This window comes from Fukomys damarensis, unplaced genomic scaffold (genome assembly GCF_012274545.1).
Source record: "Fukomys damarensis isolate Sample0158 unplaced genomic scaffold, DMR_v1.0_HiC HiC_scaffold_28, whole genome shotgun sequence".
NCBI lineage: Eukaryota > Metazoa > Chordata > Mammalia > Rodentia > Bathyergidae > Fukomys > Fukomys damarensis.
The window spans coordinates 17,131,445-17,156,122 of NW_022900940.1; the positions used below are offsets into that span (position 1 = coordinate 17,131,445).

General features: G+C 47.3%; 1 protein-coding gene across 6 annotated transcripts in view; it reads right to left on the bottom strand.

The window, feature by feature from the left end:
• The window catches only part of Dlec1 (DLEC1 cilia and flagella associated protein), a 57,629-nt gene that overhangs the window by 5,480 nt on the left and 27,471 nt on the right, over window positions 1–24,678 (bottom strand). For 5 of the 6 annotated variants that reach the window (XM_019208272.2, XM_033756884.1, XM_010629704.3 and 2 more), the window contains 21 exons: window positions 23,178–23,268; window positions 22,376–22,538; window positions 21,065–21,257; window positions 20,360–20,418; window positions 19,666–19,834; window positions 19,160–19,253; window positions 18,823–18,953; window positions 18,558–18,716; window positions 16,928–17,067; window positions 14,586–14,739; window positions 13,871–13,981; window positions 12,858–12,988; window positions 12,217–12,408; window positions 10,344–10,414; window positions 6,008–6,159; window positions 4,356–4,474; window positions 3,816–3,886; window positions 678–880; window positions 484–600; window positions 265–390; window positions 61–155 (listed from right to left, as the gene is read on the bottom strand). In XM_019208272.2, coding sequence (XP_019063817.1) covers window positions 61–155; window positions 265–390; window positions 484–600; window positions 678–880; window positions 3,816–3,886; window positions 4,356–4,474; window positions 6,008–6,159; window positions 10,344–10,414; window positions 12,217–12,408; window positions 12,858–12,988; window positions 13,871–13,981; window positions 14,586–14,739; window positions 16,928–17,067; window positions 18,558–18,716; window positions 18,823–18,953; window positions 19,160–19,253; window positions 19,666–19,834; window positions 20,360–20,418; window positions 21,065–21,257; window positions 22,376–22,538; window positions 23,178–23,268 — 2,741 coding nt within the window. The remainder of the gene's footprint in view (window positions 1–60; window positions 156–264; window positions 391–483; window positions 601–677; window positions 881–3,815; window positions 3,887–4,355; window positions 4,475–6,007; window positions 6,160–10,343; window positions 10,415–12,216; window positions 12,409–12,857; window positions 12,989–13,870; window positions 13,982–14,585; window positions 14,740–16,927; window positions 17,068–18,557; window positions 18,717–18,822; window positions 18,954–19,159; window positions 19,254–19,665; window positions 19,835–20,359; window positions 20,419–21,064; window positions 21,258–22,375; window positions 22,539–23,177; window positions 23,269–24,678) is intronic. The other variant, XM_019208274.2, reaches the window with a different exon arrangement.

Genomic DNA, 24,678 nt, shown 5'->3' on the forward strand with positions numbered 1-24,678 from the left:
TCCCTAGTCTCTGAGAACTCTACCTTACTCCAATGGGGCATGGAGTGGGAGCCAACTCACTTCGCATGCCTCACATAACTATGCAGGTCCAGTCGCAGGGGTCCCACAGCAAAGTCCTGCAGCCGATGGCTCCTCCCTGGAATATCTCTTTCCTCCTACCAAGGCCAACACATCATAGATCACTGATGGTCCCTGGGCTGAGTGGGCAGTGTGCCATTCAGAGAGAAGCAGTGACCGTGCCCAACCCCGGCCAGGAGAGTTCACCTTGTTATCCAAGCTCATGAAGCCCAGGGCATAGCCAGTACATGCCACCTTGTGTAGAGTCTCAGGGCCAAGCACAATGGGTGTGAAGGAGATGTAGATGGTGCTGCTGCCCCCAGCAGGGACTACCTGGCACAGAAACAGCAGCCTCAGCACTGCCCTTTGCCCACTGGTGGGCCAGTGCAGACTCCATGAGGCCACTCCCAGCTCTGCCTGACTTACCATCTGCTTGGGGTTGACACTGAACAGGTGGTTGGCAGGCACCCCCTCATGCTCCTGCAGGATGACTGAGATGATGTGCTCTGCGGCCCTGTCACTGGCATTGGAATGGTCCTTAACCTGTTGCCAAGGTGTTACTGAGGGTCCAAGTCAGTGGGCCCGGTGGCCAGCTTGCCCACCCCTGCACCCCTGCTCACCAATGGGGTAGCTGCACGGCTGGACTCTGATACACTGGAGGGGCACAGGGGCCCGAGGAAGTTGTGCTTGGACATCTCGGGGCTCAAGAGCTCATTCCCGGCTTGGTCCCTCAGTGGGAAAGGTGGTCCATAAAACACCAGCAGCTCCACCAGCTTGTCCTCCCTGTCTTCTGGCATGTATGTCTCCCAGTCCAGACGGATGTCTGGGGCAGATGTGGGGGAGGAACAGGGAGGAGAGGAGGGTCTGCCCCAGCCTCCACCAATCTGTTTTCCCATATTCAGCACAGAGGGAGGGATTCACTGTCTAATGCCATCCCCAGGCAATTCTCATGTTTTACAGAACAGTCTTTGTAGGCCTGTGCCACCTGGCTTAATCATCTGAAGCCCTCATGATCATAAGACCAGGTTATCATGTCCACATGCTTGAACCCAGGGACTCCACCCTTTTCACAGCTTCCTGTCTCTCTGGCTGGTTCGCGGACAGCTGGCCCCAATTCCACACTCTCTACCCACCACTATCTACCAGCCCCTACTTGCTTTTACTTCCTTTCCCAGCCAAGATACTCACTGAGGGTCCAGCCTCAGCCTTGCTAGCAACTCATCTATCTCCCTTTTAATCCCCATCCTTCCACCCACCTGGCAAAGCCTAATCCTGGATGAACTGAACTACACCATCCTTCTGGCCACCACTGGAGGAATTCCTCCAAGCTAAACAGATGGCCACCCCATACATCTGTCCCCAACCTAAACTAGACCCTCACATTGCCCTCCCTCTCCGCCATGACAATGCCAAGCTATTCCTTCTCTCCTCGGACGCCTCCCTTTGCGTCCCTGATGCCCTGGGGTGGCCCCACCCCATCTCCCAGAAGTGCCTTGAAGTCCTGTCCCAAACTTACACATCTGTCTGCAGCTACCCTGTTTGCCTTTGCTGCCTTCAGCCTGGCTCATACCCTTCTTCTCTGGATCCAGTAACCCCTCTTTCCTTTATCACCAGCTTGAGCCCTGTCTAACTGCTTCCCAGCAGGACCAAAGCAAGTTGAGACCTCCCCCATCATAAATAAGCTTCCTACTCCAGCCCACCATTTAGTCAAAATCACCTGCCCCTTGTAGTCATCTCTTACCCACTCCCCAGGCAACATCCCTTTGATTGGATCTTACAGTGCCAGGGGCTGGGCTCGGCCCTCCACAATACCTGGTGGACACAAAACTCAATGCTCATGATCTCATGTTTTGTACGCTTAATACCTAGTGCCCACCTCTTACTAAGGTCTGCAATGACCACTGTATCCTGAAGTCCAGTGGACAATCTCACTTTCAATAAAGAGAAAGGAAGATGTATGTGACTATGAGCCCAAAGAACAGGAGGGACCTACTAAAGAGAAGGGAAGCAAAGAGAAAGTCCAAAGTAAACAGAAGGAAAACAGAATAAAATCACAGAAAAAGAATAAAGTACAAAAATTAACACTAAAGTACATTTTTAAATATGGAAGAAATATATGGATTGGCTGACTTTTCCCATAAAAACATAGAGAATGTCAGGTTGTATTTTTCAAAAACTAAGCTGTCTGTTTGTGGAAGAAGTTCAAGCCTGGCTGGGCCAGGTGCGCTGCACTCCTATCTTCTGAGAAAGCTCGAAGACTTCTCTGAGACTGAGCTAACTCACCTAAGTGCATAGAGGCTGGGTCTAACAGGCTGTACCTCCGCCCCTAGTCCAAGACTCCTTCGCCTCACCCAAGAAAAATCACCCCACCATATGTCTAGCCAATAAGATATCACTCAATATTCTCCACTAATGTACAGATCTGCATAACCTATAAGAAAGTGCCATGTAAGTAAATGCTCCTCCCATGCTCCTCCCCCATGGTTGTCCACACATAAGCTATATAAGCCTGTGCATTTCCTAAATAAAGCAGAAGCATTCCAGAAACCTCCCCGGAGTCTGCCTGGTGATTCTGCGCCTTACCCTCCCAGTCCGAGCTCCCAAACTGAACTCTGCAGACCAAACAGCAGACCACAACATCTGTTGTCAATCCAAAACACACATGAAAATCATCATAAAGATTGAAAATAGAAGGGTGGGCAAGGAGATACCAGGTGAACACCCATAAGACATCAAATGTAGCACTGTTAATATAAGACAAATGTGGATTTAAGGGCAGCAGCACTTAAGGGACCAAAAGTGAATGATGTGGGATGACTGAAGACTCAATTAGTGAAAAGATTCAATGTTCAAATGCATTTCTAACAATAGACTAGCTAAAAACATAAGGCAAAATGACCAGAAATGCAAGAAGAAACTGATATTTTAAAATATAATTTGAGAGTAGAATGCAACACCCTTTCAAAACTACACATATCTTGTAGCCAATAATGAGGTGTCATCAAGCAGTGGTTATTTGCCATGGCTGCATCTTCCTTAGACTCATCCAAGGAACTTAAAAATGATAGCACCAGGCCCTGACCCTCTTAGCTCTCAACACTGAGTCCCAGCCTCAAAATGCCTTAAATGCTCCCCAGGGAACTCTGCAGTGGCCAGGCTGATTACCCACCTCCCTCAGTCTCTGAGCTGTTTGTAGCTCTGCCTGTGGCCCAGAGTAGCTCTTCCAGGTCATGCTGGCTTCCCTTTCCGCCCAGGCTCTGCCTCTATACACCTTCTCAGGGCAGTGTGGCCCCTCGATTCATCCCCAGCATGTTGGCTTCCCACACAGTCAAATTCAATACCCTCAATGCACCACAGTCAGGACAGAAGCCCTAGGCAGTGACCACTGTTCTGCTCCCTGTGTATCCCGAGCCCCTTCACAGCACACTCAGTGTCTACTCAGGTCCTGTTGGCTAAAGTAATACAAAAAGTTCTCTAGAAATACCATCCCTAGGTACAGTGACCTTGATGACAGCAAAACTGTGTGGTCCCACAGACTCTGGGAGACTCATGGCTGGGCAAGTTTGAGTCCTGTCCTCAAGAATTTTCTGACAACCCTGGAATGGCATATTCACCCCCTAACCTTGACCCTCATGAGACCCCCTTAGTAGCCACAGGCCACCTGGACTCCTAGTCCTGCTCCAGCCATCAGCTTCTCCCAGCACCATCTTCCCCCACCACTAGGCTCCTCACCCCACTTTATCTTGTGAGCATCTCACCACAGGGGCTGGAGTTATACAGGCAAAGAGTCCGGCTGATTGTGTCTCCTCCAGAGATATGGGTACCCAACCTGAGGCAGGAGACCAGATTCAGCACATATCTACAGGCAGAGGCACTTCAGAGAAGAGCACTGCATGGGGGCTCAGGCTGAAGGAGGTCCACAGTGGTCCCACAGTGGTCTGTGCTCACCCTGGCAACACAGAGCCCCATGGCTAGAGAACCTCCCCACGTGTCATCTGATAGACTGGGGCCTGGGCCTTCTCACTGCCACAGCAATCCTCCCCATTTCCAAAACTATGCCAGATGGCTTCCAGTTCTGGTATAAACTTCAGGCCACATTGACTACTCACTAATGTGCACCACAACCCAAGCCCTCAGAGAGGCTCAGATGTCAGTCATGTCCTGGAACCTAGTTGTAGGTGGCACCAGGTGGCTCTGAGCCAGCTAGAGAGCAACCAGGTGGCCTGCACAGCCTAGACCAGATACCACAGGGTTTCAGGGGCCATCAGAGAACAAAGGATGAGGTAAAGGGTGGGTACCTGATGATAGGCTCCTTCTGAAAGCAGTCAGTGGTGTAGTAGGTGGGCCTCAGGGAGCTGATGGGGCAGCCCACTGCTGCCATGTGCACTGGTATGGTTGTTGGTGGCAGGTTTCCTACCTGCAAACACACACAGCCCTCTGTCACCTTTACCAGCTGCCGTTGCATTTCTCCCAGGCAAGGCATTTGCTTGCCCAGCCAGCCCACAGACTTGGTCCCCGCTGGGCTCAGCCCCACTCTCACCGTCAGATTCCCGCCCTTCATAACCTCTTGGATCACATATCTGTATCTTTTCCATGTAAATAATTTTATAATTTTCTCTAGTAATTAAAAGTAATAACTACTTGTTTTTAGAAAAAAAGGGGGATATTGCTTATAATTCCACCCTTGTTACCATTTTTGTGTGCACTTATCCACCCTTCGTGTTGGTAAGACATAGGTATAAACGGGAAGCAGACCAGACATTCTTTTAGTAGCCTTCTCTTCTAACAGTTTAGATAATTTTACTTACAAGAGTTTAAAGCATCATGGGATGGGCTTTACGGAATTCCCTTGTGGAGATGTAGTTCAGTGGTGTGATCTACTCTTTCCCTGATGGCATGAGTCATTAAGCTGCCGCCCACCCCAATGTAAGCAATTCTAAGAAGAAAAGGCAACCTAGTATGAAGCAGTTGATACACTAAGTTACTTCTCTCTACAGGAACACCCGAAATGTGTATCCAGCACACTTCCAAAGGGCTTCCAAGGACTGGTGGGTGCATAGCACCTCTTTATCTTAGCTCAGAAGTACTTTCCCCCCTGCACCCTCACCAACACATTTTAAACCTTGCTAATCAGACAAAACCAATATTTCATAGTTAGTTTGCATTTCTTCAATTACTGGTGATGGTGACATATTTTCATATGTTTTGGCCATCTGGATATATCTTTCTTTGAAATGCCTATTCAAACCCTTTGCCCACTGGAATGCCTTCTTTGCTCTTACTGTTATTTAAATACAGTAACTCTTTGAGGATTAATATAAATAACCACTTGTAATACACAATACAATTAAAGCAAATGTCTACTATTACCAAATAGTTCATGAAAATCTTCTGTGGAACAGCTAAACAATGTAGGACAATATAAGCATGTTTCATCTCTCAATAGTAAACTCAGAGCTCCTTGCTGGCACCATTTTCTATCTAATTCATCTTTCTATGCCCCTCGGTATCTGCATGGGAACCCAAACACAGTTAGGGGCTCCATGTTTGCTGAGTAACAGAATGAATGAATGGACCACTGGGTAAATCAATGAAAGCACAGAGGGCTAGGCAAAGGCATGACACAGAGAGGCTGTTATTATCCCTCTACTCCTTACTTCCCTTTCCAAGACTCAGGTCTCGACCTAGCCAAGCAACCTTCTGGTTCATGTGTCCTCCCTGGGATCCTAGCCTTGAATCTCATAGGAAAAGATACAGAAAACTCTACTGTTCATAGTGATCTGTCCTACCTAAACCATGTCAGCCTCAATCAATCCCAGAGGTTGTAGCAGCTATGAATGCCCATCCCACACTGGGCATCACCTTGCAACTTAGTGAGCTTTGTAGGGCTGAGAGTTGAGTGTTGGAAGAGAGGAAGTCCAAAGGTGCATGCCCACCTGTGTTCCCTTACCGTACAGATTAGGTTGTCCCAGTACTCGCCCCACATGTTGGCACAACCTGTGATTTCAATGCTCAGCTTCTGGTAGGCCCTCAGCATGCCCTGGGAAATATGGGAGAAGAAAGCAGCTCCTTTCCCATGAGACAACATGTTTTCCATAAAATCTGAGGAAGAATCAAGAATGGTGATTTAGGGCCCTGGATTTGAAAGTAAAGTCCAAACCATCACATATAAGCAAAGTAGTATCCCAAGTAAGCCACTCTACACCCTTGCTCTCCTTGGTCAGGATGCTGATTCAGGGGTCAGCTGCCCAGTGCCCCAAAATGTCTTACCTCCTGACAGGTGAGGTCCCAGTGGGAGCCGTCCCTTATTATCTACTACCTAGCCCAAATCAAATCCAGGTCCTGTACATGAAACTATGTCCTAGCAGGAAAATGACTTCATTCAAGAAAAGTGGACTGTTATATGGAAAGCCATGGCCATTATTATGGTTTGGATCAAAAATGTCCCATCAAAGGTTCATATGTCCAGAGATTATTATGGTTTGAGTCTAGATGCCCCCCCCCCGGCAGAGCCTCATGCAGTCATAGGTGGGTGAATCTAGAGTGTGTGCTACTAGTTTTAAGGACGTGTGATTACTAAACCACTACATGTGAGTGATTGGTTTGGCACCGCCCTAATCCCAGTAGTCTGAATAAGATAAAAAGGAGCAGAAAGACACTATTAAGGTCCCTTGTTGCTTTGCTACCTTGTGTGTGCCATGTTGTCTCTCCTCTGCTATGCCTGTTTGCCATCTACCCTGCCTTGGAGCCAGCTGACTATGGACTGAAACCTCTAAGAACTGTGAGCTATATAAACCCTTTGCCCTTTACCCATTACCCTTTAGCCTTTGGTGTGAGGTATTTTGCCTCAGCAACAAGAAAAATAACTAACACAGAGGTAGATCTTTTGAAAGGTGAATAGGTCACAGGGACACTAATCTCATCAGTGGATTAAGCCATTAATGAGTTCATACCTATATGTGTGTTAGAAGGTAGGGCCTGGTTAGAGGAAGTAAGCTACCAGGGGCATAACCTAGAAGGGTATATTCTTATCCCTGGCCCCTTTTCTCTCTCTGGATCTGTTGAACTCACTCTGTTTCCTGGTTACCATGATATTAGCAGCTTTCCTCTGCCCTGCCCTTCTACCAAATTTTTTGCCTTGAAGTCAGCTGATCATGGACTGAAACCATTAGCCCAAACAAACCTTTTGTCCTTTACGTTGTATATGTCAGATTTTTTGTTCTAGTGATTAAAAAAAAATGGCTAATACACAAAATTGGTACCAGACAAAGGAGTTTTTTGCTGTGACTGCACCTAACCACATGATTCAGAAACCTTTGGAAGTGGGTTTTCAAGAAGAATTTGGAAACACTTGGAGATGCAGGCTGGTAAGCCCTAGAATTCTGTGAGCAAAGCATGATGAGTGACTCTGGTTGAAGCTCAGAAGAGCACCATGCTGATAGGAATGCACACAATGAAAATTGTTCATGAGGTTTCAGATGAGAATAAAAACTCTGTTAGGAATTGGATTAAAGGTCATACATGCTACATTCTGGCAAAGAACTTACCTACATTTTTTTCATGTCATGATATTTCATAGGACACTCGACTTAAAGGTGAAGTTTCAAGACAGCCCAACATTCAGGGTGTGATGGGGCTATTGTTGGATTTTTTAACCAGACTCACAATGAGAATCATAAGCAAAAAGCAGAGTCAAAAGATCTGAGAAACTTGTTTGACCAGAAAAGACGTATATGTAAAGTTGGGGCCAAAGAAGGAGTGTTTGCTTAAGAGACTAGTGCCATTAAAAAGATACCAGATATTTTGCACTAGGATACTAGGAAAGATGCATTGAAGGCATCTCAGGAATTGGCCAGACCCAATCTATCGTGGGCTTAAGGGTGGAAAATTATAAATTATTTTGAAGGATTTTGCTTTGAGAAAAGAGCCCCAGAGCATTCTTGGCATTGGGGGCCAGAAGGAAAGTGTTTCCCCAACTTCAGCAAACCAGGCACTCTGAAACTACTGCAGCCATGGTCCAAGGGGACCTAGCTACTGCTGAAGCTGGTGGCAGACTTTGGCATTGTCTGCATATGCTGGTTTTGTAGGCATGGAGAATGCAAGAGTTATGAGATCACAGACAATGCTACCCACTTTTCAAAAGAAGGCCTAGGAGGGCACAAATAATCAACAACTGGGATCTCATCTTATTAAAAAGCTTCTGTACTGCAAGAGTAACCACCAACAGAGCTAAAAGACAACCTAAAATGTGGGAAAAATTTTTTTACCAGATGTTCCTCAGATAAAGGTCTACTATCTACAATATATAAAGAAGTCAAAAAGAGGCAAAAGGAGCAAATAAACATATGAAAAAATGTTTAACATCACTGGTCATTTGAGAGATGCAGATGAAAACAACACTGAGATTCCACCTCACCCCACAAAGAATGGCTGCTATCAAGAAATCAACCTATAACTAATGCTGGTGGGGTTTGTGGGAGAAAGGAACCCTTCTCCGTTGTTGGTGGGAGTGCAAACTGATGCAACTACTGTGGGAATCAATATGGAGATACCTCAAAAAACTAGGATTAGAGGTCCCATTTCACCCAGCTATTTTTCTGGGGGGTATCTTCCCAAAAGAATTAAAAGAATCAGACCATAGTGATATATGCTCCCCCATGTTTATAGTGGCACAGTTTGTAATAGCTAAAGCTTAGAAACAGTCCAATTGTCCATCATCTGGAGACTGGATAAAGAAGATGTGGTTTTTTTCATAAAATGAAATACTACTCAGCCATAAAGAATAAGAAACTAGAGACATGTGGACCTAAATGGATGCACATTGAGGCCATACTCTTGAGTGAAATAAATAGGACACACAGTAAATACCAAATAGTTTCTCTGATGTGATTAACTGAAAGTGTAAATAAGGATCAAAATGCATAATTGTTAATGTGAAATAGGAAGAAAAAGTCTAAAGGGGAAGGGGCAGTGGGAAGGTTTGGTGAAAGAAAAGAATGGAAAGGAAAAAAAACGAGAAAAGGAAAAAATGGAAACAAAGTCTTTGTAAATAGGAAAGGATGGAGGGGTTGAAGGGAGGGCAGGAGAACGGGGAAAAAATAAGAACCAAGATACATCATATAAAGGTACAAGATCCCAATGATGAATATAACTGTATCATACACATAAAATGCACCAATAAATGTAATGAAAGTTAAAAAAAGAAAAAGAAGGCCTAGAAGGCCAGGCACTGTTGTCACAGTCCCTAAAGGAGCCCCTGAGATGGCAACTGTGAAGCTGTGGGAGTGAGGCCAAAGCTGCAATAACACCCTTACCTGGTCCTATTTCTTCTAGTCTCATTCCTTCCCTTAGGAATGGGAACATCTACCCATTTCAGTGTGCCATTGTATCTTGAAAGTGTAATTTGCTTTTCACAGGGGCTTACAAGAGTTTACCTGGAGTCTCACAGGTTACTTTGGATTTGGACCTTTGAGCGATGCTGGAATTGTTGAGATCTCAGCAACTCTTAGAAATAAATTAAATGCTCTTTGTATTGTGATATGAGCTTTGGGGGACGAGGGGCAGAATGCTACAGTTGCAATGAAAAATGACCTCAAAGGCCTCATGTGTTTAGAGGTGGGAATTTTGGAAAGTCATTAGGTCATAGGAGTGCCAACCTCATCAACAGATTAACCCATTAGAGCCAGGCGTGGTGGCACATACCTGGAATCCCAGCACTCAGGAGGCTGAGGCAGGAGGATTGCTGTGAGTTTGAGACCAGCCTGGGCTACATAGTGAGTTCCAGGTCAGTCTCAACTACATAGTGAAACCCTGTCTCAAAACACCAAAACAAAAAACAAAAAAAAACCAGATTAACCCACTGATAAGTTCATCACTCGGGGTGTTATTGGGAGGTGGGGTCTGGTTGTAGGAAGATCACTGAGAGACTACCAAAAGTATACATTCTCAAACCTAGCCCCTTTCCTCTCTCTCTGGCTCTTTTGCTCTGTCTCTGCTTCCTAGCTACCATGAGGTAAGCAACCTTCCTCCACCTGCACTTTCATTACGGTGCTTCTGCCTTGAAGCCGGCTGATGGGGGACTGAAATAAACCAAAACTAATCTTCCTTTAAGTTGCTTTTCCCAGGTATTTGGTTACAATGACAGAAAGCTGACTAACACAGCCATTTTGGGGGTCACACTGGGAGAGACATGGGAGGGGTTCTCTAGTCTCAGTCCCCCACCTGGTAACTACTGTCCCATATCCTCAAATGATCATGCAAACCCCAGCTCTGGCCATGTTTCTTACCTAGCTGCTCTCGCTTGGCCAAGTGCTCTTGCATCCGTGCTGTCTTTAGCAGGGCAGGAGGCAAGTCAGACCTTTACAAATGGAGACAAAAATGTAGCCAGACCTATCCCAAGACAAGAGCTACATCCCGTGGTACCCATTAGAAGATTGTCCTCCCTGCTCTTTCCAGGGCAGAGCCTGTTCTCTCTGGCTTTTTTTGTTTTGTTTTGTTTTGTTTTGTGTTTTCACCTCCCTCTCTGGTCTTTATCTTCGCTGTTCCCCTGCTGCCCAAAGCATCCCCAGCTGCAGACCATCCCCAAAGTTGCAGGGTTCATCTCCTAAAAAATTCAAGAGGGCTCTGAGGTAGGGATTCCCTGTCCCAGACTCTGTGCCCTATCGACTGATGCAAACTCAGCCTATGCCCCTCTCTTCCCCAGACTTCTGCAACAGGCCCACTTCCATCCTGTCTTGCTGGAGGCTTCTCAAAAAACTAAAAATAGAAATTCCATCCAACTTAGATATTCTCCTTCTAGGTATCTTCCCAAAAGAGTTAAAGACATCATACTGTAGCAATATATGCATACCAGTGTTTATAGCAGCACAATTCATAATGACTCAATCCTAGAAGAATCCTGTGTGTCCATCAACAAATGCATAAAGCAAAGGCAGTGTCTCTATATCATGGAATACTACTTGGCTCTAAAGAAGGATAAATTCAAAACATTTGTAGGAAAACGGATACACTTTCAGAATATAATGTTAAGTAAAATAAATCAAACACACAGATTTAAATATTGTATGGTTCCTCTTATATGAGAAAGCCAAAGTACAAATAAAGTAAAGCACAAAATGAAACAAATGACTGATAAAAGGAAAGAGGGAGATAGATCTTTAGCAAGTAGGAAGGGAACCAAGAGACTAAGGGGAGAAGGGAAGGGGAATATAAAAAGACTTGAGATGCAACATGTACATGTTCCAACTACCCACAATGAATTTAATCATTATATGTCCCAAACATGAATTTAATAATAACATGAATTTAATAATAATATTATTAAACATGAATTTAATAATAATGAATTTCTTCATGAATAATAATGAATTTATTAATAACAACAATAATAATGAAAATTGGGAAAGGATCGAGAGACAGAGGGAGGTGGGGAGGTAAAAGGAAATAAAAAGAATCTAGATATGCTAAGTACATGTGCTTACTCCCTATGATGAATGGAAACATCATGTACTACAAACGTGCTGATAAAAACATTTTTAAATAAATAAATAAATTACAGTTTTGGGCCAATTTTATCCTGCCTAATTTTAATTTACAGCCTTGCAGAAATGCCTGAAATATTTACACATTGGATCTCCTGAACAAGTAGTAGCTGGTTCTGTCACACCAGTCTGCACGCGCACGCACATGTGTGTGTACGTGTGCATGTGTGTGAAGTTCCAGGTCTTGCCTCTGCCTTTGGCCATAGCAGCTCAGAGCCAGAGACCTCTGTTTCAGCTGTCGGACATCTCTTCCTCTCCTCACCTCCCCACATCAGCCCAGGCACATGATCCAACCTCCCTGGCCCCCTCCCTGTTCCTGACTTCTCACCCCACACTCTGCCCACTGCTCCCTCTGTCACAGTCACTTCTTCACCCAAGAAGGCATCAGCAAGCCAAGGTGAGGAGAAGGGGCCAAAACCCCAGCTTCTCCCACAGAGTGTGAGAGGAGGGCAGCAAGGCAGCAGAGCCATCTCTTTTCTGCATTTCCCACATCTACCTCACAGATATCCTCTCTCACACCAACCTCTCCGGCCACCTAAGCCACCAAGAGGCTCAACAGGGTAAACCCCACCTGGCCACCTCTGCCCTGGGAAGGACCTTGGAAGGAAACAAGACTCACAAGCTTGTCCTTTTGCTCAGGCTGTCCTGGGGGCTCCCAAAGTACTCAAACTTGAGGGCGAAAGGGGTCTTTATTGGTGAGAGATTAGTCAGGATGAGCTGGCGATTCACACAGGTCCTCAGTGGCACCATTGAGCCAAAATCCAGATGGAGCTTCTCTGGGTGGCCTGGCCACAGCTTTGTGCTGCAAACACTGTCCCACGCCAATGGGTCTTGAGTTACTCACCATCCTGGGACTTACCAGAGAGCCACCCTAGGCAGGGGTTCCCAGAAACCTGGTCACATCTTCAATTTCCCCTCCACAGGGCTGCCCACTCTTCCTATCTGCCCACCATGCCCCGAGAGGCCTCAAACTCTACACAAACTGTCCCTGCAGGCAGACTGGCATGTCTCCCAGTTGCAGATTGCATTCATAGCCCACAGCCCTGTTGGCTACCATCTACCTTGACACCAGGCCTCCTAGTGTGTATAGAAAGGATGCACACGGGGCAGGGGAGAGTAGACGCGATCTGCTCCTGCAGAAGTGCTGAGGGCCTGGAACAACTCTGTGGCCTTCCCCCAGCTGCAGGAATTGGCTGAGAGTAAACAGGTCACACAGGCTAACACTGGTCCTTTGTGTGGCTGTCCCTGCCCTGGGCTCACCTGCCATCAGAACCCTTCTCAGAGATGGCAATGGTCACTTGCAGTCCCCGAGGCTTCCCAGAGATGCCCAGGGCCAGTGGCTTCTTCATGCCTGACACGTGACAAGGGAGGGCCAGATCGGTCAGCTCGTCCTATGAGAAAGCCCACCCAAGGATGAGACACAGGCTTGGCCTCAGGAGATGGGCCCAGACAGCCGAGTGGCTCAACATGAAGGCCTTGCCTTCTCTCCAGTGTGGTCTCTGAGAAAGGGCCTCCAGTGAGCCGGCCTCTTGACTGATACCCTACTCCCAACAGGCCTCGTTCCTTCCCAGGCTCTATGGCTGTCTGAGTCTGCCCCAGACATGCCTGCATGAAAGAAGGCCTCAGAAAGCAACCCTGGAGAGGAGCACGTTGTCTCTGATGAGCTGCTACTATACACACCAAACCCTTTCTGAGTGGGGTCCATTCCACATCAGGCCTGGGACCATCTGCCTGACATCCGAGAACTCGGAGTCAGCTGTGTAAGAAGATTCACTGGCTCCATGTTTGCCATGGAGGAAATGTGTCTGTAAGTATCTGCAAGAAAGAAGTTTCTCCTCCCTGAAGAACCACCCAAGTACTAAGCAAGTTCTGCCCTGATGGCTTCCCTCCAGGCCACTCCACAGAACAGCTACAACTCTCCTGGGAGGACGCTGGCCATCAGTTAGTGTCCCTGAGTCACACCCAGCACAGTGCCTGCCTCAGCAGCAGCTCTGCCCTGGATTTCTGGGCAAAACTGAAAGTCTGGGCCCCCAGTGGCTACTGAGAATGTCCTGAAGAAGGCTAAAGCATCTCAAGGCATATCCAGACTGGCTCTAGTCTCTCTGACCATTTATCCTTAGAGAGTAAAGGATCGTAGTCCTATTTTCAGGGTATCCCTTCCCCAACTACAAGCACCTGGAGTAAAGTCTGAGCTAGGAGACCCTGGAGACACAGGTGCAACCCACTGGCAGGATGCCTTCCCAGTCTCTGGGGCTCCACGTGGCCTAACTCACCTGAGTATGAGCGGTGAACTCCAAGATGAGCTGGCGCTCTTCACTAGGACCCAGCAGGCCACGTCTAGGGGAGACTGTCACTGTGCAGAAAGCTGCTTGGTTCCCCAGGAGCTGGTAGACACAGGGGTGAAGCTGTTGTGTCCTGCAGGGCTGCCAGAATGGACCAGGACCCAGACAGAGTGCTCGTTGGAGGCTGGCAGACTAGCAGCAACGGCAGGACACAGGACTGGGAGCTCACTTCTAGCATAAACCACAGGTCCCTTCTCTCCTCCCATCCCGGGTGGACTTCACCACCTGTCAGGGCATTGGCTGGACTCAATAAGCTGCCCTGAGACCGAGAGACCCAGAGTGATGGGAGCAGTGGGCAGCCGCTGCTGGTGCACACAGATGTGGCCTCGTCTCCCACAGCACTGAGAGTAAGTTCCACAGGGGCAGTGCCATGACTGAGCCACAGACTGTGCTGTGTGGAGGCCCTAGCTGTGCTCATGAGAAACTCCTTCATGGGCAGGGAACTGGGATTCTCTAAACACAGGGCCACGAAAAGCCAGGCCAGTTGTGCTGCTCCTCTGTGGAGCCCAGCTTTTCTGGGCACCGTGGAGGGAGGCACTGGCTGTGGGACAGAGGCTGAACACCGCTCCTGCCCACCCTGAAGGGGCCACATGGGCCCGTGTTGCTGAGGGCCGCCGTCCGCTGCCCAGCAGTGCGGGCTCCTCACATTGCCCCAGTGGAACCGGGTGGGGAGGAGTGTGCTGTTGGCGAGCGTGACGGTGGACTTCGTGGGCACATCCGGGTAGAGGCTGCTGAGCTCCAGCTGGCTGCTCTGCAGGTACACATGCGGCTCCTGTATCTCAGCATACATGGCCAGGTAGCTAGAACACAAGCAAATAAAAGGCAAACTGATCAGAAAGGAAGAAACAAAACTGTCCCTCATGTGATGACAGTGTCATCCTGAAGAATCTATATTTTCTTAAAAAACTCCTAGAACTAATCCAGGGTATAGGGTCAACACATAAATTCAACATTTTTATACGCTAACAGTGAACATATGGAAATAAATGTAAAACACAACCCCATCTATAATTGCTCAAAATTGAAAAAGGTACAAGAGAAATTGTATGGAGAACACTGTGGGCCTATTTCAGAATGGTGACTAACCCTCCTGTTCCAGCTAGGCTGGACTGTCAAACTGATCAGCTTGAGAGTGGGTGTCTGGTAGGGTCTGGGGACTATATCTGTGCTCTGTCCTCCTCCTTTCTGACACTGTCCCCCTGCTCTGCTTCCCAGCTGTCAAGATACGAGTGGCTTTCCCCTGCCTTGATCGTCCACCATGATTTTCCTGCCTTGGAGCCAGCCAATCATGGAAAGAAATCTCTGAAAGTGTGAGTCTGATCAACACAGTCTTTGAAACATTAGCCAGAGCAATCAGGCAAGAGAAAGAAGTAAAAGGATATGCATAGGAAAGGAAGAAATCAAATTATCATTATTGTAGACGACATGACCCTTTACATAGAAGGCCCAACAAATTCTATCAAAAGACTCCCAGAATAGCTAAATTCCACAAGGACACAAGATACAAAATCAACACACAAAAATCAATAGCATTCCTGTACATCAATAATGAACTCACTGAGAAAGAAATTGGGAAAACAGTTCACACTAGCACTAAGAAAAATTAAACATTTAGGAATTAATTATATATACTATCTTGTTCCTGAATAGGTAGACCTAACATAGTCAAAATAGCCACATTTACAAAGCTGATATAGAGACAAATGAATTCCAATCAAAATACCAACAGAATTAGCAAAAACAATCCTAAAATTCAATTAGAACCAGAAGAGAACCTGAACAGCAATAGCAAAAGTAATCCTGGGTAACAAGACCAAAACAGGAAGATATACTATCTTGTTCCTGAATAGGTAGACCTAACATAGTCAAAATAGCCACATTTACAAAGCTGATATAGAGACAAATGAATTCCAATCAAAATACCAACAGAATTAGCAAAAACAATCCTAAAATTCAATTAGAACCAGAAGAGAACCTGAACAGCAATAGCAAAAGTAATCCTGGGTAACAAGACCAAAACAGGAAGTACCACAATCCCAGGTTTGTGGTTTATATTACACAGCTACAGTAATAAAAACAGCATAGTACTGGTATAAAAACAAACCTGCAGATCAATAAAACAGAACACAAGAAGCAGAAACAACCCCAGGCACATTCAGCTATTTGATCTTTGACAAAGGGTCCAAAAACATACCCTGGAGGAAAGATCACCTCTTTAATAAATACTGCTGGGAACACTGACTGGCCACATACAAAAGATTGAATCTAGGCCCATGTATCTCACCATGTACTAAATTAAAATCAAAATGGATCAAATGGATCTAAATGATAAAAGAAAAATATTTAATCTGCTGGAAGATAAATGTGCCTATGAAAACACAGGCATGGGTAAGGGCTTTCTGAACAGAACCCCAAATGCACAAGAAATAGTACCAAGAATCAACAAATGGGATCCTATCAAATTAAAAGGCTTCTGCACAGCAAATGAAACAACCAGCAGAGTAAAAACAACTGACAGGGGGAATTTTTTTCCAGTGATTCCTCAGACAGAGAACTAACATCCAAAATATATAAAGAATTATTAAAAATGAGTGTTATGGCTTGTGTCTAGATGACCCCCCACAAAGCCTCATGCAGTCATAGGTGGGGCTTTTTCAGAGGTGGCTGGATCGAGAGTGTATGATGCTGGAACTGATTCATGGAGCAATGCTAGGCTCAAGGGCACTAGGATTAAAGGTGTGGGTGCTACCTGCCCTAAGTATCCTGGATAAGATATAAGGGGTAGAAAGAAGCTGTAGTTGTCCCTTGTTTGTTTCACTACCTCCTGTCCACCATGAAGTGTTTCTCCTCTGTGATGCCTGATCAAAAAATGGGCAAGTCAAATGAGTAGACACTCTGCAGAAGTACGTGATCACACATGCCATAAATATACTATGTACATGCATAGTCTATTGTAATCTTCCCATCCCCCTAGCCCAGCACCCATACCTCCAGTCCCCATTTTCCACCTCCAGTTCCAGTACAGTCTGCAGACTCTGGCAGTGCAAGGCCTCCAAGGTGACAGTCACACTGCACTCCCCTAGAGGGTGAAGCTGGCCACTCGAAGGGTCAATATCAAAGGATGATACCTAATGCCAATTCAGAAGGATGAGGAGTAATGACACATGGGATTGCACAGGAACTGGGGTGGGGCATGCCCACCAAGGCTCTCACCAAGCTGCCCCAGGCTCTCACAGAGCCACTTAGGGCACACAAGGAGGTAAGCAGGTAGGGAACTACAGCTGGGCCAGGGTCTCAGGATTAAGAAGACAAACACTGAGACTCCAAGTCTCTAAATAAAGGAATACAATAAGAGCTCCCCATGCCTTGGCCTCCATCTGAGAGGCAGAAAGCAGAGGAAGGTGCCACAGGGGAGCAAGGTGAGCTGGGCAGGCAGGTGGAAGCCCCAACTCCAGGAGGAGAGCCATGGTAGGAGGTACAGGAGCCCAATGGGCAAGCCTAGGTCAGGACAGCTTTAACGGAGGAGAGCCATAAGGTCACCAGAGGGGTGGGAGAAGAATTTCCCCTTTGCTCCTACATGGTCCCTTCCCCACCCCCTCATCCCTGCAGGATAGACTCATTCAGCCCATAAGTCTGTCCCTGCTCCCACCAGACACCTAGACAAAGAGGGACAGGAAGGGAAAAAAGCCTTAGGCAGAAAAGTCTCTGCATCTGGGCAGGGTTCTCTATACTCTGTCTTTCCTGTCCCTGGTGACAGAAGGGGCACTCTTCCAAATGAGCAAGGCCCCCGAGAGAGGCCACACTGGCTAGTGAGGGCACCACATGACATCAAAGTCCATACCAGACAGGATGTAGTGATCTCACTCTTGTCCCTCCCTTCCATGAGATCAGGCACCTGGAGGTGCCACGTGGCAGGACTCGCCCTCTCTCTCCCTCACTCCCGTCCAGGCAGGCCCCATGCTTCAGAGGTAGGAGGTTACTCTTCCTGGCTTCTGAGCTTCAGCCTCCTGGCACTGCCATAGTACTGCCATAGAAAAATAAGACTCTGTGTGCTTGCCAGAGCTAAGGCACTGGAATTCGGGTGGAAGCTCAGCTGGCAAGGAAACAGCTAAGGAATGCAAACAAATCTTGAATTATCCTTTTGGAGCTTTCAAGGTTTGGGCCACATGCCTGTGCCCAGACTAAACCTGCTGTCAGGTACTCAAATGGCAGGTACCATCCCAGGGAGAATCAGAACCCCGGGTGAGCCGTCTGGGGCCAGAATGTGACCCTAGCAATAGCAACCCTGGAGGCTTCCTGACCAGTACAGCAGCCCATTTCCCCTAGACTAAGGCTGTCACATCATTGTGTGAGCTGACAAGACAGAATCCCAGTCCTGCTTCTGCATCCGACAGCAGAAAAGAGAATAAGAAATTCCTGCTAATCTGGGGTTGGAGGATGTGCAGGGCACTGTCTCAGAGGTGGGGAGTGGTGGGCGATAAGGGGCAGCAGGCTTTTCACCTCCAGCCTCAGATCTCTGATCTGCACGCACAGCACAATGGCTGCTGCTCAGACGAGATCCCCGGAGAAGTGCTTATGGGTGAGGAGGCACAGTGGTAGCCACCAGTGACCAACTTACACTCTCATGTCTTTCTTCCAGGCAGGCTGGGCTCTCCCTCAGGTGCCACACGGCCGGGAGCTGGCTGATGTTTTGGATAAGGATGGAGTTACTGGCTTTCTGCCCCAGGCGGAGCAGACCGAACTGAAGGGCTGAGACATTGATGACAAGAGCAGGCCCCTGAGGTGCCCAGAGAAGCCAATCACCAGGCTGACTGGGAATGGGCTCTGTGTCCTACCCCGCCACCTGCCTGCGCCCCGCAGCTGCCCAGCCCCCACAAGCATACCTTAAAGGCTGCCTCGATGTGTAACACCACGGGCGAGGGCGAGTCTCTGACTTCACACAGCAGGTCCTGGCTGACTGGGCCAGGGACACCCCCGGTAAAGTTCAGCTCAAAGTTCCCAACCTCACTGGGCTCTGAGAGAGGAAAACAGAAATAACAGAAGCAGGGGTGGTTTCCTGCTGTGCTCAGGACCAGATGCCCGACCTTTGCTCACTTCATCTGCCATATGCCGAAGGCCTTGGCTGGAGCTGACGGAAAGACACCCAGGGCCTTCCACGGGCCCCTCTAACTCTAACGACTCCTCCTGGGCAGGTCACACCCTCCTGCAGCTCCCAGGTACCTATGACCCCTGTGCAGGGCTCCACTTCAATGATGTGACAGTCGCTGATCTTCCCCCACATGTATTTGATGGGTGACTTGCTCTTGTTCCACATCTGAAAGACATACCCAAATCCAGGCTGCCCCAGTGCTGCCTTCTCAAGTCAAACCTGTACCTGCTGAATGGGGTTATGAGCTCACTGGATACCCTCCCGGCTAACTCCCACCCACCCAAAACCACAGCCTTCCCAACATAACAGCATCCTTGCTGCATGCTGCAGGGATGTGGGTGCCATATCCTGCCAAGGACCTGTGAATAGGGGAAGGGATCCACAGCCCTATTTCAGAGGATTCTGGAACACTGGTAAAATAAAACAAGATATGCCCAGCCCAGGAGTCTCTACAAGCAACATTAGGTTTGGGGCCCTGGGAACAGCCTCAGGCTCCATACAGTGACCCCTCCAGCTGTCTCCCCTACAGTTCAGCACCTCCTCAGCCAGGATGAGCAAGGAAGAGGCTCTGCCCTACCTTAAAATCTTTCTTCACATTGACACCAATATAGTTCTCCCCTGGGATGATGAGGGCATATGGTTCTAAGAGAACCCGGAAGGGCTCTGCTGAGCCTTTCACCTCGATTTCCAAGACAATCACATCATCCACAAAGTATGAGCAATCCTCTGGGTTCTTTACCTCTGCGCTGAAGACAAACCCACCATGAGCCAGAAAACAACATGGCCTGGGAACACATCCCTGCATGTCCCCGCCTCTGTCTCACATCTTTGATCTTATAAAGAAAAGACCTACAGTCTGTGGTTCCCATGCCCTCTACAATCAGAATCATCAGCAAAGCCACACTGCAGCCCCTAGCCTGGCATTTGTGTACCAGGCTGACAGGAGACCCACCCTGACCATGAGGCAAAATTCTCTTCATCCTCAACCCCACCCAGACAGCATGAGCTCAGTTGTCCAAGGGAAGCAATGAGCCTAGGGCACCAGCCCATGCTTCCTCGGGTGGTGCACAGCTCCCCTAGTGAGTACAGCCAAATCTATTTCCTATATGCTGAGCCCAATATGGAATAGGTTTCCAGGGCAAGACAATAGCACCCCCAGCCCACAAAGCCTGCTAAGGCCAAGGTAATCATTCCCCAACCACCGGGGCCTAAGACCTGTCACATAAGCATCCCCAGCTGTCTACGCTTAGCCAGGTCCAGGCCCTACTCACCTCAGGGGCTCGGGGACCTCTTCCAGCACCATCTGTAGCACACTGTGGAAATTCCTCAGCTGCAAGGCAAATATCGCACACTGAAAATGTGCATGCACTCCAGCCAGGCTGTCTAGAGAAAACTGGTGCTATGGCAGGAATTCCTCCCGACCCTTGGCCCTCAAAACAACGCTGGGCTGCTTCCCTACCACCTTTTTCACACCCTAAGAAAGTGGGATAACTGCCAGGACAGGAGCCATGACTCAGGCACCTACCTCAGCCCTGTCTTCTGGCAGGAAGGGTACCCCTGAGGCTCACACTGGCCATGGGTGAGGCCAGTCCCACTAACAGAGGCCCCAGACCTGGTCCTGTGCTAAAGGTTGGCAGCCTGAGCCTCATTCTGTCTAAAGGCTGCCGTGAGGTGGGGGAGGTGGTACTGTTCTCTGACATAACAGGACTGTAGAAGACACCAGGGCAGAGGAGATAAGCCTGGGGTCCTTTTGCTAATGGGTGCACATGGGATCAGGACCAGAAGAAAAATGAGTTGCTTCATTCTGCACACCAGGCACCATGGTCTGGGGACACTCTTAGCTAAAGGCTGGACTTAAGATGCCCAGGTACATTGTCAGACCCAGTTGTAGCTTCAGTGCCACTAAAGAACATGGACAGAGGGTCAAGATATCATGATCCAATCATATGTAGCTAATGACATGACACCCTTTTAACCTCATAAGGAGAAAAGCTCAGGATGAACTCATGGTCTGTGTGGGGGCTGAGAACCCCCTTTGCAGGTCTGATGGAAAAGGCCGTCTCCCCATCGGGGTGGTACTTGATGCTGTCCATGCTGTAGGTTTCTCCAGGCATTAGAGGCTGCAGGTTGGGCCTCATGATCTGCCAATGGAAGGCCAGCTCCACGTGCCTGTGGGGGCAACCATGACAGTAGACAGCAGACCTTAAGCCATGCCCTTAAGCCAGTTGTATCAGGTCCTCCTACCCCATGCCTGGCCTGCCCTGCTCCAGGAGCAAGCAGAAAAAAGGCAAAGGAATAGGAACTATGTCAAGCTTCAAGTCTTTCCCATGGAGGAGCATAGAAGGACTTGGGCAGGGAACTGCAGGTCGGTCAGGGAGTCCAAACTGAAAACCATGTAAAAGAGTCCCCTCTTTTCCATCCACCAGAGATGGAGGGTGGAGTTGTAGAGAATCAAGAGATATGGTCAGCTCTAGAAATCATGCTCCAGCCATAAACTGGAGGGATCTAAGCACCCCTGGATATCAGGAAAACCTTCTGCAGTATCTCCTCCACGTGAGTGTTCAGGGCTTGCCATATCCACCCTCCCTAGACCTTGCTTCTAGCTATGGTCTCCCAGGACAGTTATGTCCTGAAAGACAAGTGCCCTTGGCTGCCAACAGAAACTGTGACAATTCCACGCCAGTAGGAAGTACAGGACTTCACACATGTTTCTGACAGGTAGCTATCAACAGGGAAGGGATGACAGGAAAGTACCACTTATCATGCTGGGTCACAGAGCCTGTGTACTGTATGAGGATAGGGGGAAGCCCTTGCTTGGAGGATCCCTCAGGTCAGTCCTGGTGCTTAGAGGCTGGTCAGGAAGTAAAGGACAGTGAGGGCTGAACCCACAGACCTAATCTCTCTGCCTCAGAACTTGGATGGCTTTCTCAGCACCAGTACACACTTGCAACATGACCTCTCCAGAAAATTATTCCTGGTTCAGATGGGTCCCAGTGATTTAGAGCAGCATTATGCAATTGAGCACTCTCCAATACGGTGGGCACTAGCTATATGAGATAACTGAGCTCTTAAAATGTGGTTTTTGCCACTGAGGAAATGTTTGTAAATTAATTTTAATTTTAATTTATTCAAGTCTCAATTGCTGCATGTGGCTAAAGGCCATCAAGATGGAGAGTGTGAATCTAGATCCTTCTGTCCATTCTGAATCTGTCATAGGCCTAGAATCCCTCTTGGCCCTTGGAAGGATGCTCTTTTCTCACTGGGGTGTGTGCACAGGGGCCACTTACGTAGCATTTCTTATAATCAGCTGTTTCTCTGTTGTAGACTGAAGGTTTTCAGGCTCAAATCGTATAAAGTACTGAGCTGTTAAGTCTGTGAGCTCTCCAGGGTCTGGTTGACTTTTTTCACCAGAAATATAGATCAGATCCAAAGCAACGAGCTGCCCAGTTCCTGATAAAGTAGGATAGTGAGGTTAGTGAAGTTTCACTAAGTTGAAATCAGTGCTTGTGCCATCATCCACATGCATCCAGCCTTAACCATAGTCCCCAGACGTGTACCCAAGAGGGGAGAGAAATCCATGAGCACATTCATGTCCTCACTTTCTCATCGCCTGAAAGGAGGTGATTTTGGGAAACTAACACATAGAAGGTATTCAATTTAATGCCTTCCAAGTGAAACTGGATGGAAAAATGGAAGAAAAGGATAGAAAGAAGAGCAGGAGGGAGAGTAAGGGGAAGGGAAGGCAGATGAGTGGGCATCTTGGGGCAATTCAGCCCCTTCCAGCCTTGCAGAAGCCTAAAAGTGCCTCTGGTGATTAATGTGAGTCACTGGAAATTCCTCAAAGGAGAGTAAAGTGACTTTCAAAATAAAACAATGAAAGATTTTGCCCAGGTTTCTACTTGCCATCACTGTAGGACCCTTTCATTTGTCTAGAAGGCCATGCTGGCTTGGATCTGACCAAAGCAAGAGATTGAAAACTGCAGCCTGGTGCCTGGAGACTGCCATATCCCCAGTGTGCACCCTGACACAGGGTGAGTACAGCCACCCTGCTGCCAGATAAAACAACCCCCGGAGCACACGCAAGCCTACCTACAATCACCAGTTCCTTTATCTGGCAGTTGTCACACACGATGATGAAGGTCTGCTCTGCCTTTCCCAGGTTCGTTGGTAAGAAAAAAACCTAAAGAAGAGAAAGGGTGCCCTGTCAGCCCCACTCAGGGGCTCCCCTCCCACCTCCCTCTCTCCTGTCAGACATGCACCTCTCTTTGCTCATACTTTTCCCTTCCCTCCTCTCCCTCCCTGCCAGCTTACTCCTAAGACCAGAGGTTTCAATCTAGGCTCCTTTTACATCCTCAAGTAAGGCAAGGAGTATGTTGAAAGGATAAGGACAGTTCAACAGACAAATGAGTTATAAGCTCATTCCTAATAAAAGAAATGTAAATGAAGATCACCCAGAAGAACAGATTTTTCACTCATCACACTGGCAAACAGCACAGAGTTAGCTGTCATAAATGCAGTGGTTGTATCTTCCCTGATTTTCCCCCAAAATTCTCCCCTACCTCCAGTCCCTGTTAACCTCTACTCTTTGGGTCTATGAGTTCTACCTTTTAAAATTCAACAGGTAAGTGAGATAAAACAGTGTTTGTCTTTCTGGGCCTGGCTTCTTTCACTTAATATAACATCCTCCAGATCATCCATGTTGTTGCAGATCACACAGTTTGCTTCTTTTAAGGCTGTAAAGTATTCTATTGCACATCAGAATCACACTTTATTTATCCATTCATCCATTGATGGACGCTTGGGTTGATTCAATATCTTGGCTATTGTGAATAATGATACAATGAACATGAAAGTATAAATGCCTTTTCAACATTCTGATTTAATTTCTTTTATGTGTATCCCAGTGGTGGGATTGCTAGAACATAAGGTAGTTCTAGTTTTAATTTTTTTAGGAATCTCCACACTATTTTCTTTTCTTTTTTTTTTTGGTTCCGGGGATCAAACTTGGGTCCTTGTGCTTCCAAGGCAGGCAGCGAAACCACTGAGCTAAATCCCCAGCCCCCTCCACACTACTTTTTGTAATGGCAGTACTAATTCACATTCCCAGCAACAATGTGTGTTTCCTTTTCTTCACATCTTCATTAGGGTTGTTATCTTTCATCTTTTTGATAACAGCTATCCTAACAACTATGATATGATATCTCATTGTGGTTTTAATTTACATTCTCCTGATAAGCAACATGACATATTTTTTCATATACTTGTTGGCCATTTATATGTCTTCTTTGGAGAAATATTTAAACAGATCCTTTGCCCATTTTAAAATCAGATTGTTTTCTTGCAAGAGTTTTCTGAATTTCTTACATACACTGGATATTAACCCCTTATCAGCTGTAGGGTTTACAAATATTTTCTCCATCCACAAGTCATCTCTTTACTCTGTTGACTTTTGCCTTTGCTGTGTAGAAGCTTTTTAGTAATTCCATTTTACTCTTGCTACCAATGTTTTGAAGATACTGGAGCTTTTCCCATTTCCTTCTCATAGCTTTATAAGCTCATATAAGGCAGTGGTCCTTACACAGCATCCCCT